Source organism: Pinus tabuliformis, chromosome 2_2 (genome assembly GCF_031772625.1).
Source record: "Pinus tabuliformis cultivar Carrire ecotype Pingquan chromosome 2_2, CPIR1, whole genome shotgun sequence".
Classification (NCBI taxonomy): Eukaryota; Viridiplantae; Streptophyta; class Pinopsida; order Pinales; family Pinaceae; genus Pinus; species Pinus tabuliformis.
This window is the reverse complement of record NC_142300.1, coordinates 883287781-883302263: the sequence shown is the minus strand read 5'-3', so window position 1 is coordinate 883302263 and position 14483 is coordinate 883287781. Positions and strand designations below refer to the sequence as shown.

At 40.0% G+C, this 14483-nt stretch overlaps 1 protein-coding gene across 4 annotated transcripts in view; it reads right to left on the bottom strand.

Annotated features, from left to right (window-relative positions):
• Positions 1-1148: 1148 nt before the first annotated feature.
• Positions 1149-14483, bottom strand: part of LOC149195850 (uncharacterized) — a 43822-nt gene continuing 30487 nt past the window's right edge. The window contains exons 3-6 of one of the 4 annotated variants that reach the window (XM_089408874.1): positions 3464-3569; positions 3270-3377; positions 2126-2261; positions 1149-1283 (exon numbers count right to left, since the gene is read on the bottom strand). In XM_089408874.1, the coding sequence (XP_089265000.1) occupies positions 2160-2261; positions 3270-3377; positions 3464-3569 (316 nt within the window). In that variant the 3' untranslated portion in view covers positions 1149-1283; positions 2126-2159. Of the gene's footprint in view, positions 2262-2602; positions 3108-3269; positions 3378-3463; positions 3570-14483 lie in introns of those variants that run through there. The other 3 variants (XM_089408873.1, XM_089408875.1, XM_089408872.1) reach the window with 3 other exon arrangements.

Below are 14483 nucleotides of genomic sequence, written 5' to 3'. Positions count from 1 at the left end.
GCATCAGCCAATTGCCTTCAGCAACAAGGAAATGCCAAAATTGAAGGTTACATTGACATGTCAGAGGTCTTTTTACAGCTTGATTGATTCCATTTCCCCTTTGGGCTTACATATTACCTAAATGAGTGTTGACCCTGCACTAGAGTTCTTTGGGGATTCAAAACCATGACTGAACCTGTACAACAATTTGGAACCCATCTTACATCCGAATCAATGCAAGAGATGAAATCTGATAGGTTTTCTTGCCTTTTATCCCTTTTCAATCTACTTGTAGACTTGAATGGCTGAGTGGAGCATTATGTGCCACCAAAGTAATTGAATAATCTAAGTCTGCTCACTTTCTCATGTAAATAATAATATTTGGCAACATCATTATTGAATTTCTTTGCTACTTCACTAATAGAAATTGCAAAATTTGCAATATTGTAAGTATGTAGAATGACTGGTGCCTAATTCCCCTGCTAAGAGTTCAAATGACACTAGACATGTCCATAACTCATTGACATCTTTTTAAACCTAGTTAATTTAACCACTGTCAATGCTTGTTTGAAAAAATGTACAAGCTATGTTTTTAAATCTCTCTTTGAAAATTAATTCTGCTTAGTATCAGACAAAAATATGCACACTTGTCCACTCTCAGGAAAAACATATTTATGCTAGGCATTTTCCCCCTTTTCAAAGAGGGTTTACATCCAACAAAATTTGCAGAGGAAATAACCCAAAGCATCAATTGAGAAATTGCTCACTGGGTTGTCCTGTAAGAAATTGCCAGAAAATAAACAAATTTCCTAAATAAGTATTTAGAACACATACGAGAAATAATTCTTACAAGAGGTTTTGAGAAAAGGCTTAAATAAAAATCACTCGGGGGAAATGATTTCTTATTCTAATGTGTTTTAGATGGAACCCTTAAATGCAGAACTGATCAAAAAAACCCTCTCTTGAAGATCACATTCCTTGACACGGGAACAATTCAAAATTGAGAGAAATAATGGTGAAATCGTGAAGAACCATTGTATGGAAGAGACACAAAAATTGGTCCGAATATGTGGATGAATGAAATTCAAATTTGAAAACAGACTTTCAAACTGTAACAGCAATAATAAGCATTGCTTAAAGCTTACAACAATAGCTGCCATAGGTCTTACTGACTAGTCTCAGAATTTGCAAGTCAGGACAGATAGATGCATGTATCTATAAGAAGACATAAAATTTAGATGCTGTCCCACCTGTAGCTAACCCGCTCCATGTCAGAATCTTCCCTTTATCACTTGCAGTTAAGCCTGTATTTTTCAATAGGATCACAGAATAGAGGATTTGAGCATATGAGAACAAGTATGCTACAAAAAGAGAACTCAGTACAAATCCATAAACATTGATGCCAAAATATTTTGTTTGTTTTCGTGTATATCAACATCAATTTCATGTACTTTTCCCATTTCATGTATCCTTAATTATGTTATATGAAACTCCCTAGTCATCAATGATATCATTGTCAAAGGAAATTTAATAAAACGGGAATCTAGATGATTGTTCATTGGTACAAGAAGATCAAGCTTTCTACATGGCACATCATATTCACCAATGCATATTAGACCCTTGTCTTAGAGCAAATTCTGAGGGAAGAGTCTCAAGAACCCTGGCACTGGAATTTTCTGTGAAGAAAAATCAACTTACTGCCTTTGAACATTCAAAAATAGATATCACCACCAGGAAGATCTTACCATTTTTAGTTTTTCTTTAACATTGTGCATGGCTTATCATGCAACCAAAAATGTTAGCATGATAGTTATAAAGTTCACCCTTGCTATCAGCACGCTCTCAATAGCGAGAGAGTTCATGCATAAAGAGCAATCTGTACATAAGTTATTAATCAGACAAACTAAGCAACCATCACATGTCTTTGTACACATTTAGCTACTAAAAATAATAACCTCTATCAGGGAATGTAATTAGGTCTATTTGCTAGTTTAACTTGCTGACTCTTAGAGTGTTCATTTATAGCTTACAACCTTAGAGCTTAGATACACTAAGCACGCTGAGTACTTAACACCAAATCCATATAAAACCTCTACAGACGTGCATAAAGGATGAATTGATATCTTGGATATATTTGCAAGCTCACCCAATGCTATTCCCAATTCTCAGTGCATTTATTTTCAATGTTTGAACAAAAGTAATGCAAGTTGTTCATCAGAAATTTTTTCTTCCTTGTATAGCTTATGTGCATCTGCCATTCTTGCTGCCAGTTGATGTTTACACTGCCAGTCCAAAAATAATAAATATTATAGGAAGATGCAAAGTAAGATGCGCAGATAAGTAAAACATGAGGTAGAATTATTCACTAGAAGGAAGGAAGGTAGGAAGTATCATTAATATGGAACAGAATCCTGTCACAAGGATATGCTACTGTTAGTCACTTGTAATAACAGACATCAAGTTATCAGAACCGGACCAGTCATCAAACTGGTCAACCCCAAAAATGTGAACCAGACCAGAGCTGGAAAAAAACCAGTTGACGAAAAATACATAAAATATTCAAATTAATAAGAAAAAAAATGCATATATATCCATGTGCATCCATATGAACCAAAACCATTTATACACAACAATGCAAAGTTTCTCATTAATATAGCAGATAAGAGTGCACATCACAGAAATAGCACTTAGTGCAATACATCTTCAAACTAAAATACATCAACAAACAAGCTCTAAATAGCCTCTGGAATCCAAAAGTAAGCATAGTACTACTACTGACTATCATCAGAATTAGAATCATCTTAATTCTCATCCTCCTGATCCTTGGGGTCAGAATGAGTGGACTCTACAATGGGATTCTAGCTTGATTTCCCCAGCCCTGAAGATAGTCATAACTCTCCCTGTGGAAGGGATTAAATTTCAAATCTGTGGGTCACTGTATGGAACCCGGATTCGGTGAGAAAAGGCCGGTTCGGTACTGACCCAGCCTTTTCTGGTTTGGGGCCACCAATTGAACTGGTTTTGCCTCCCAACTGATCGGACTGGCTGATCCCACCACTTCCGGTCCGGTTCTGACAACATCGTAACAACCACAGCCCAAAGAAGGCCCATAAGGCATGATGCCAAAACTGCTAATGATGTTAGTACCATGGTGAGGGAAGATGCTATCAAATTAACCTGGGGACTTGCACCCCAAAAGACATCCCCAGGATCGGTAAAGCTTTAGGGATGGGTAATTACTGATAAAACAACTGTCTTCTAACTGTTATCCATGTGAGCAAGAAACTTACACAGAGTTGTTCACCTCTGTTCACTGTTTCATAGAAAAATGCATAGCATGTACAGTGGTGCTCCGCAAAACATAAGTACTGATCACTGTTTTTTGATTCTCCAGCAACCTGAATGTCACAAATAGATGAAAACAGCATCTCAAATGTTATTGTCAAAGAGAACACTGCAGTGAATTGCAAAATAGCTAGGTCACCTGGTAAACTGCACGGCCACTGGGTATGCCAACTATACGTTGTACACCACCCTGATCTAAAATTCGCATAGCTCGCTCGAAGTTCTTCCCATAGAGGAAGTGAAGGCTGTGGACATGAAATTATCAGGCTACAAAGAAAACAAAGTGAAACAATGCATTAAATTTGCCATCTACAAAGTACGCAAATTACCCAATAAGTCCTCTGCTTATGAGGAGAAACAGAGAGAAGATGCAAACAGGTTATGATAAAACCTGCTGGTTAGGTGATAATAAAGCAGCATCTATAATGCCTGATGGACAGACGTGCAGTCAATCTACTTCATTTTGCTATGCATTTTGAATCTATTCAGTTAATCAATACAATACATACACGACATAATGTCAAACGGATGTATTAAAATTAAGAATTATGATCTTCCAAGTTGTACAAGTTATGCATTCTTAATTTAAATTTGGTTAGGCAGAAAATTACTAACAGGCTTGCTATTGTGGTTCTATTGAAGCTGATTGCAACAAGAAGATATACGGAACAGAAGCCAAAACACAAAAACCAAATTGTGGAAAATTCCAAATACTGTGAAGAATGCCCAATGATATTTTTTTCATCATAAGGAGAGCATTCTTATAGGTTTCGCTTAGGGACTTTGTTGCAATCTTGGGTTTCAACCTTCATGAGGTAGGTGACAGTGTGGGGCCCAATTGACTGACAGAATGTGCCAAAAGGGTGTTTTAGGGACCTCTGCATCCGAGAGTGCATGGACACTCCCTACATGTCAAGGAGCTTGTTAGCATTCCCAACAAGAGGGAGCCTGTACAATCTCCCAAGCATAGAAAACTCCCCAGAAACTGCTACTCAGTTCCCAAAAATTCCTCTCAAAAACTTCCAAAACACTCCTGAGTTCCTTCCTTTAAATCTGGAACATTTTGTTCCCATTCCAATGCTCCCAGAAATGCCAAAATGCCAGAAACAAGTTTCCAAAAGTCCAGGACCAGTTTGTTGGATATGTGTTCTATTCTTCGTAGTTTTGGGGTGGTTTTTGGATCAATGTTGTTGGCCCATGTTTTTCAGCCAATGGCTCTTGGTCGATGGTTTTCGGCAATGTTTCTTTAGCTAATGATTTTTATTGGCAAATGGTTTTCTTCCATTGTAATCTAATTCCAGTCAAGGAATTGGGGTATCAGAGGTTGGAGAAAATCTATATATATTGTATTGTACATGGCATCAAATCCTTGGCCCAAGTTTGATTCACCAAGTTACATCGGAAGGGTGGTTTTGGACTGTTACCCACCACCTGTGGGCAATGTCACATGGTTTGGGTTCGAGTTCGACAATGATTAAGTTCGATTCGAATTTGAATTTTATGATAAGGTTCGAATGAGGTTCACCATTAAATTCGAGTATATATATATATATATAATTTTCCTAAATTTAAAATATAACCCAATATAATATTTATACATTAAATTTTTAATGCTTATATTATATAATATAAATGAAATTGCCTCGTCCCCACACAAATATATAAAACATAAAATTTTATTAAATTTAATATATAACTCATAATATTAAAATATTATGTTTAATATATATGAAACAATATATAACAAATTATTTATAAAATTATCTTTCTATAAGATATTAAATTTAAAAGCAATTAAATTAAGTTAAATTTAATAAATAATTTATTATAATATTAATATATTATGTTTTTAAAATATATAAAACAATATGTATCTACAACAAATTATAAAACTACACTGATTCAAATTAAAAAAAAAAAAAAAACGTTAAAGCTTATTCCCTAACCTACCGAAGCGTCATTCCTCTGCGTAACCTATCAAAGTGTTATTCCTCTCTGTGCGAGTGCAACTCCATCGATGGTTTCTTATCATATATTATATGTAAAATCGTTGGCTCTCGGACGCGTGATGGCCCTCATATAGCATATGGTTATCTTTGTGCACATTTTCATCGTGATGGTAAAATTTGAACATAAATTACCTTATGGAATGTCACAAAAACCATTTTCTGTGCGCTTAACAACCCTAACAAAGTTACCCTTCATCTACACGCTTGACGACTCAAATAGAGTTAGTGGGGCAACTAGAATATAAATAATCGATAGGAACTTCAAAACTAAAATATGGCAGACAACAGACCCGGTACCGTAAAATAACACAAATGAAAAAGCGAACTTGAACCGAACATGATCGAACCTCATGCGAATTTGAAAATATTTTTGAGGTTTGCCGAATTTTGAACCTAAAGGTTCAAATTCGGCAAACCCTGTGACATAGCCTGTGGGTGACACCCATAGGAGAAAACATTTCTCCTAGGTGGTCCTCAATCGACAACTCCTTGCAACCACCAAATAGCTCGATGTGCCACTATCTTTGCCACCTAAGCCAACCATGTGGTCCCTCGCCCATCTGTTATGATCGTATGTTTGAAGGTGGGCCTCTCGACCCCGAAGGTATGACTTTTCATTGTGTAGTTGGGTAATTTTGTTTACTTATCATGGACACTTTTGGGCATGGACTAGTGGGGGGATTCGGCGGAAAGAGTGGGTTAGGTTTGTACTCTTGTCTCCTATGACCGATTCGATGGTTAGCCTTGTATCCTAGTCCCGTGGGATCTCCTTTACTGGCCACTAGCTTTAGCGCTGGCACTACATGGGAAATCCTGATTTTGGTTGCGTGGTCCCACTTCCCAACACCATATACATCACTCCCTTCCACTCATTTTAACCCCATTCATCACTTTTCCCATCCGGGTCCACATGTGTCTACTAGGTCCACATAGGGTTAGCCTCCCCCTCTCCTTGTCCACACTTTAGGTCAAGCCTAGAACGATGCCTAGAGGTTGATGTAGCTAAAAAGAAAAGAAAAAGCATAATTTGGCCACTCTCAATAGGAAATGTACCACAAAATGCAAAAGATGGCTGGGACATACAAATTTAGCACGTGGGCAAAAGCCAAACATGAGCTCTACCCCTTATTTATGGCCATCACCCTGGTTCCTATGGGCCCTAGATGAGCCCCCTTAACATTAAGGAACCCATGATCGTCCCAATTCCTGGTGGGCAATGAAATGCCCCACCTTAAAAGGGGGTACCTACTGCTATATTTTATACATCATGCTCTCATCCCTTGGAGCCCCGAGCAGTTATGAAGAAAAATCAATCAAAGGAAAAAGGCATATGAAGAAGGGTGGAAAAACAAGGGCTAGGGTAACTCATGTAACACGATATGCTCCTTCCTACACTCATATACCCAAGTGTGGGCTTCCCCTATTATAGCTACCCTTATACCATGGCATGTGGCTTGGAGCCTTCCCTTGATCCCCACTTCATTCAATCACTATATCACATGCCACCTACCACATGATGGATGTACCATGGACATGTCACCCCCTTTAAAGGCTGAAACCACCTAATAGGGTCTTTGGTTAACCCCCTTATTGAGTTGGGAGACACATGTACATGCCAAAGCCCACTATGGAAGGGCATGCCACCATGAAGTTCCCCATTGATTCCATGATTTGTAAGCTCTTTTACTTGATTTTTCTAATGATTTGTTGCATTGGAGGGCAAAGGGACGCATTGGATCTTATGCAGGATTGCAGGTGGGTCTCCATTTGGGGTTCGATCTCCCTATACAGGGTCCAAGCCCTTCAAAGGGCCACATGGACACTTGTAGGGTGAGCGTTGAGAGTCATGGGCCTCCACCATAGCAGAGAGTACTTCATGGATCCACAACACCATTCAGTGATTGCTCGTGTTCAAACTTTTTGGATGCGGATGGTGCACCTGGACCACCATGCCTAGCCCACTTCACACTGGTACCACACACTTGGAAGAGGTTCCAAGGTCCAGATGAGGATGTGCCTCACTGCAGGAGACAAAGGGAGGGCTTATGTCATCATCCTAGCCCTTACAGATGGTATACAGACATTATCGATCCACTTGGAGACCCATGAGGACGTCATATTGCCCCCACACCCACTTGGGGCACCACATATGACTTGCTTGGATATCAAGGGGCCAAACCCTTGTCCACTATGATGTCCATTCTCTCACCATGGCACACTTTGGACTTCAACAGGTCTTCTCAACGGCCCAACGACTCATTATGTTGATTATTCTACCCTCTTGAGAGGCTTATTCTTATTTTATTACCTTGTTGGGCTTGTCACCAAGCAATGTTATTATTACACATTATTTTATTATTTGGGGCTAAATAAGCCAAATTAGGCTATTCGAATCCCCTATTGGATTGTATAAATAGATGAGAGGATGATTCATTTCTCTCATCGTCACTTGGATTGGATTAGTATCTCTTGAGAGATTTTCGCACTTTTTGTTGGGATAACTTTTTGGAGCTTTCTTGATGCACTATGATGTTTGGATTTTTGCTATTGCCTTTGGAGCTTCTTTCTAATGCGAAATTGATGAATGGATATACTCTCTCTCTCATATAAGTCGAATTTTTGATGTTATTCTTGTTATCTTACTTGTCAAATGCATGTATCTTGTTATCATTGTTCTTGTATGGGTTAATGTAATGTGAAATTCTTCTGGACCTTAAATAAGCGATTAAATGCATGTGTTGATCTTTGAGGGATTGGGTGAATGTTCCTAGGTTGAAGACCTCGAAAATTTCTCTTTCGCAAATTTGAAGAATAAATTCCTATTGAGCTAGTTGTTGCCCTTAGAGAGGCTAGTGAAGACCAATTAGGGCTCCTTAGCTCACGAAAATTCTCAATATTTGTGTATCTTGACTCCATTAAGCCCAAGCAATAAGGCACTGATCCTCATATCCCTTTGGTGGTCAAATTTACCTCTCTTTTCTTCACTTTTCCAAATTCTAGGCCTTGTGAAAATTCCTACTATTGAAGGAACCCCTACTGCAGCAAATCTAAATCTACTTCACCTACTTGATTTTTAATTTACATTCATCAAGTTATTCTTCTGAATACTGAAGCAAATTACTTCTGCAACCTACACTAATTAAATATTTGATCTCATGAAACAGAAAACAGAGCAAAGAACAAGATACATAGGACACACTTATTTTTGGACACAATAGTCCTCGGAAAAACCCAATGCGGGAAAACCGGTGCAGCAGTTCTGAGGGTTTATTATTATGCAGGAGAAATATCTGAATACAAATCTAGGATGTTCATCTAGCAATCCTTTACAAAGAAAATACTGGCGGAAAATCTGAGTGAGTTTTACCTCACTTCACCCAGCAGAATTCCGACTGATCCGGCACAAGACTAGCTAACCTCGACTATTTCTGTGTTGGCTCTGCGTCAGCCCTGCGTCACCTTCTTTGCCCTCTACGTCAACTCTCCCGATTGTTTCGGCAATTCCAACAGTTCTGGCAATTCTGGATTCTACGTGACAGGCAACTTTTCTACGTCAACTCTCCCGACTATTGTGTTGCCTCTGTGTCAGCTCTCCCGGCAGTTTCGGTTGTTCCAACAGTTCTAGATTCCACGTGACAGGCAACCTTTCTGCGTCAGCTCTCCCGGCTATTGCACTACCTCTCTGCAAGCTCTCCCCGCCTCTCTGTCAGTATTCTCTGGAAAGTCTTTCTCTCGGATGTCCTTCTGCTATAGAATGATCACTAAGTTCGAATTTCTCAACTTCCTAGCCCCAAAAACCAAACTCTAGATCAATTCTCTCCCTCTGTGTTTTTCCAAATGAACCCCAAGCCTCCATTTTATACTTTTCTTGTTGAGTCTTCAACGGCCGAGATTAAGTCTCTAATCAACGGCTAAGATTAAAACATGACTTGATCCGCCTTCTAGATCATTCTCACCCATATTTTGATTAATACTCATTAATATTTTAGTTTCCCTAAGTTTAGACTTAGGGACCCCATTAAAAATATTAATTATTTTAATAAAATACAATCCGGGTGGAATTTCACCAAACATTTCTGGGTTCTTTAGAACTCATGCGCCTTAGCCTCTCCACCAATTTTCAAGGCTAGAGCACTTCTGATGCTACCAAAAACTAACAGGCCTCACGCTAGAGGATCACCTAGGGCATCAAGTGAAATCCATTCTAGCCATTTTGAACCTTCGAATTTTGGTCCACTACTGCATTGAGGTTTTCTCAATAGGTCCTCCAAATTTGAGGCAAATCCGAGGGTGGAATCCCGAGCTATTGCAAGCCCTAGCAGTAAGACCATTTCTTTCCCTAGGTTGATTTTGGGTTAGTGTCCTTGTTAATTTTAAGATAACAATGGTATGTTCTATTCTTAGAGCAATTTTACTTCAATTTTCTTTATTAGCCCAATATTATCCATTATAGCAAACACATCAACATGATAGTAAAATGCAGATAGAACATAAACAATAACAGTAGAAGACAAGCCAACACAAGAGGACACAAGATATGGCACCAGCCAAGGAGAAACCCCAATGTGGGGAAACCCTTGATCAATTCTTCTTATAATTCTTCAAAAATTCAACAGAGAGAGAGAGTACAATTTACAATATTCACTTGCCCAAACTGATCAATCCAAACAGCAGAAACAAAAAGCCCTAACCAGAAAGTCAACATTGGTCAACAGGGCTAAAATTGACCTCCAAAATAGCTCGGTCAACCTTGGTCAACTCGGTCCCCAACAACAAGATAATGCAGCCCAAAAATAGTCCAAAAATAACTAGTCAAATCTGGTCAACAAAATTCAACGCAACAACTTGAATTAGGGCAATCAACATTGGTCAACACAAGGGTCAAACTGCCTTGGTTTTTGTGCCCAAAACAGCAGCCTACCCAAATAGAAGTCTCCCTCACAAGACCAAAGTCAAAGAGGGTCAACACTGATCAAAGTCAACCTCTTCAAATTTCGGCATCCTAAATTTCAGTCAAATCCGGTCAATGCAGCAGCTAGAAAAGATAGTCTTCCTTTCGCACGTGTGGAGAGGGAGGCCCAAAAATTTGTACCCAATCAAGATGAGAGAGAGAAAGATGAATGAGATGAGATGCCAAAATAAGGAGGAAGCACCTTGTATTTATACGCAGCGTTGAAGGCTGGAGGAGGCTAATTTGATGACTGACCGACCTTGACAATTTGTCCATAATCAAAATAAATTCATAACTTCATTTGTACATGTCATAATGGGATGATCTTTAGATCAATCCTACACCTCTCGGAAAGAGGAATCCAGGAAAAATATCAACTGCCTCATAAGAGTTGTCCAAAGTGACGTTTGGCCCTAGTTGCCAAATTTAACACTCCCTCTCAACTAGGGAGAACATCACCTGCCAAATTGCTTGACAATCTGTACCATCCCTGTCACTGCACTGCTTTGCTCTGCTTTGCTGAACCATGAAGAAAGAAGAAATGATCGAGAATGTATCGTACCATTCTCCACTAACCCGAAGTCAGTGTCCAACAACAGAGAGTGTCATACCACTCTTAACTGACTCGTAGTCAGTTTCCATTGATCCTAGATCAATATCAACATCCTAGCATAGGGAGTACGGTAGTACACGATGCATCCATCGGTAGTACTATGGTCCCTATCCTCATTTCCCTACTCATTGGCCAGATGAGAGGTACTTCCCATGAGTCCCGGACTGCATGGGTAGGATGTGCCAACAGGAGAAGGTGAACCATTCATCTTGCTCATATGCCATAGGGGAGGGTGAACCACTCAGCCTATGCATATGCCACCATGGGGTATCACAAGGGAAGGTGAACCATTCACCCTGTACACAGCGCACCACTAGGGGAGGGTGAGTCACCCTATGGTCGCTCATCGCTCCAAGAAGTACCCCAAGCCCCCTGAAGCTCCTAGAGCTCACTATCCATCTCATACAGGACCCTCATAAGAGGGTCTCTCCACAACTGCAAGTCGTTCACAAAAGGTTAAGAATTTGACCTTCTCGAGGTGCTTCATAAGAATATCGGCATCCTGCTCATCGGTCCCAATATTATGGAGCCTTGTTGCTCCCCATTGTACCATATCTCGGATAAAGTGGTACCTAATATCAATATGCTTGGAGCGATCATGAAACACGGGATTCTCAGAAAGACAAATCCCACTTTGGTTGTCACAGAAGATCACGGTGGTATCCAGCACATGTCCAAACAGCTCACTAAAGAGCTTCCTCAACCAGACAGCTTCATAAGAGGCCAAACTAGCAGTAATGTATTCAGCCTCAATGATGCTTAAAGAAACCGACTTCTGCTTCCTGCTCATCCATGATATTGAAGCAGAACCTAGAGAGAAGCAACATCATGATGTGCTTTTGCGATCCACCACACTGCCAGCCCAGTCTGCATCAAAGTAACCATGGAGCCTCACATTCCTAACAGTGTATCTCAGTCCATAAGTGATTGTGCCCCGAGATATATCAAGAGATTCTTGGCAGCAATCTAATGTATATGATGAGGCTCGACCATAAACTGACTCAATGTGTTCACTGCAAAAACATATGTCCAGACAGGAGTTCACCAAGAACATCAGGGCCCCTATGAGTTGACGATACTAGGAAGGATTTCCCAAATCGGGCCCGGTAGCACTTTCGCATAACTTCTTGAAGTTAAGTTCCATCAGAGTAGTCACAGACTTGCAGTCCACCATGCGAAATCTTTCAAGTAGTTTCACAACATATTTTTCTTGAGAAAGGAAAATCTCCCCTAGCTTTTGCAAGACCTCCAACCCTAGGAAGTAATTCATCAGTCATCGGTCCTTCATATCAAATTCGGAAGCCAACTCTCTCTTACATTGATGAATAAGAGGATCTGCACCTATCAGAAAAAGATCGTCCACATAGAGTACCAAGATGAGAGGTCTATCATTCTCAACCTTAAGTAAAAGTTGGGATCAGTGTCACTTCTTGTAAATCCCAGCTTCATCAGATAGTTGTCAATCCTCTCATACCAAGCCCGGGGTGCTTGCTTCAACCAATAGAGGGCTTTCTTCAACCTGCATACATGTGTCTGACGATCTTGAACTTCAAACCCCATAGGTTGTTCCACATAGACTTCTTCCTTAAGTGAACCATGCAAGAAGGCAGTCTTGACATCCATCTGGTGTAGATTCCATCCTTGCGAGGCAACAAGGGCTATAATTGAACGGATGGTGATGTAGCAAGCAATAGGTGCAAATATCTCATCATAATCTACAACTTCCTTTTAAGAGAAGCCTTGAACAACAAATGTGGCCTTGAACTTCTCAGCACTTCCATCAGCGCCATGCTTGATCTTGTAGAGCCATTTAGAGGTGGCAACAGATTTGTCCTAGGGTCTAGGGACCACATCCCAGACATCATTCTTCATAATTGACTCATACTCTATCTTCATAGCATCCTTCCATACTTGTTGCTTCATAGCTTCGTCGAATGAGCAAGGTTCAGATTGATTAATGGTGCTCATAGCAGTTAAGTACCCCTTGGTACCTATTAGGCTTCTTGCTTTCACGAAATGTCCCCCTTCGTGCAACATGTCTCTCGGCATCTTCGAGAGTTTCCCTCAGCCATGAGGGTCTCCTTTTGGAGGAGGAGGGCTCATGAGGAGGAGGATCAATGGAATCCATTAGTTCTTCAACATCGGGAATCAGCTCATCCTGCGAATCTCCCTGATTTCCTGCATTTGCTTCTTTGTCCTTCCTTGGAATAGGAAGGTTGCTAATCTTCCTTAGGGCAGCATCCTCATTGAAGATGACATCATGACTCAACTCTACTTCTCTTTGACCAGGCACATAGATTCTATATGCCTTAGAAGTTTCATTGTAGCCCACAAAAGTTCCTTTCTTCCCAGATGCCTCCAATTTACTTCTCTTTTCTTTCGGCACATGAAAGTATACAGGACTACCAAAAATTTTAAATGAGAAACATCAGATTTCTTACCAGTGAAAACTTCTTCGGGAGTTTTGGAGTCCAAAGCTTGATGAGGGCATCGATTTTGAACGTACACAACAGTGTTGGCAACTTCTCCCCATAGGAACTTTGGAAGTCCTTGATCATGAAGCATGGCACTAGTGGCTTCTATAATGGAATGATTCTTCCTTTCAGCAACACCATTTTGCTCAGGAGTATATGTAGTAGTAGTCTCCCTCTTAATGCCAACTTCCCTGCAATACTCATTGAATTCATTTGACTCATACTCGGTTCCATTATCGGTCCTCAATATCTTGATCTTCTTCCCTGTTTGATTTTCCACCAAGGCTTTGAAGGCACAGAACCATGAGAATATTTCGTCCTTCTTCTTCAAGAAATATATCCAAGTTTTGCGAGAGAAGTCACAAAGATAGCATAATATAAATATCCTCCTAATGATGTCACAGGCAACATACCAAATAGATCAGAATGAACCAATTGCAAAATGTCTATGGTCTTGCTATCACTTGAGGGGAATGGTCCCCTTGTATGTTTTCCCTCGGCACATCCCTGACATACACCTTCATGCTCTATTTTGAATTCAGGCATACTTGTAACCATCTTCCTTGCATCGGGTAGAGCCTTATAGTGAAGATGAGGAAACCTCTAGTGTCATAGTTCGGATTGAAGAGATGTGTCACAAGACATGGCTCCAAGTGGACTTCCTCCAGCTTAATATAAATTGTCAACCCTGAATCCAAGAGTAAATGCTTCTTTGAAATTTCTTTTCAACACACGTACCTTTCCATTGATGAATGCCACCTTGAATCCTTTGTCTTCCATCGTCGAGATAGACACTAGATTCTTCTTTAGATCAAGTACATATAGTACTTCTTGAAGATGAACGGTGTTACCTTGATTCAATTAAAGGGTAACATTCCCAACTCCCTTCACAGGATATGTGGCATTGTCTCCAAGGATAATTTCCAAATTTGTATCCTTCTCTATCATTTTTGAAAGAGCTTCCTTGTACCCAATGAAGTTCCTTGAGGCACCACTATCAATCAACCAATTTACCAAAGTATCGGGGGGAGAGGCAGCAGAGGGTAGATATAAGAAAAAATTCCTTTTGCTTAGAATTTACAACATTAGACTCACCATACCTGGAGTTTCTT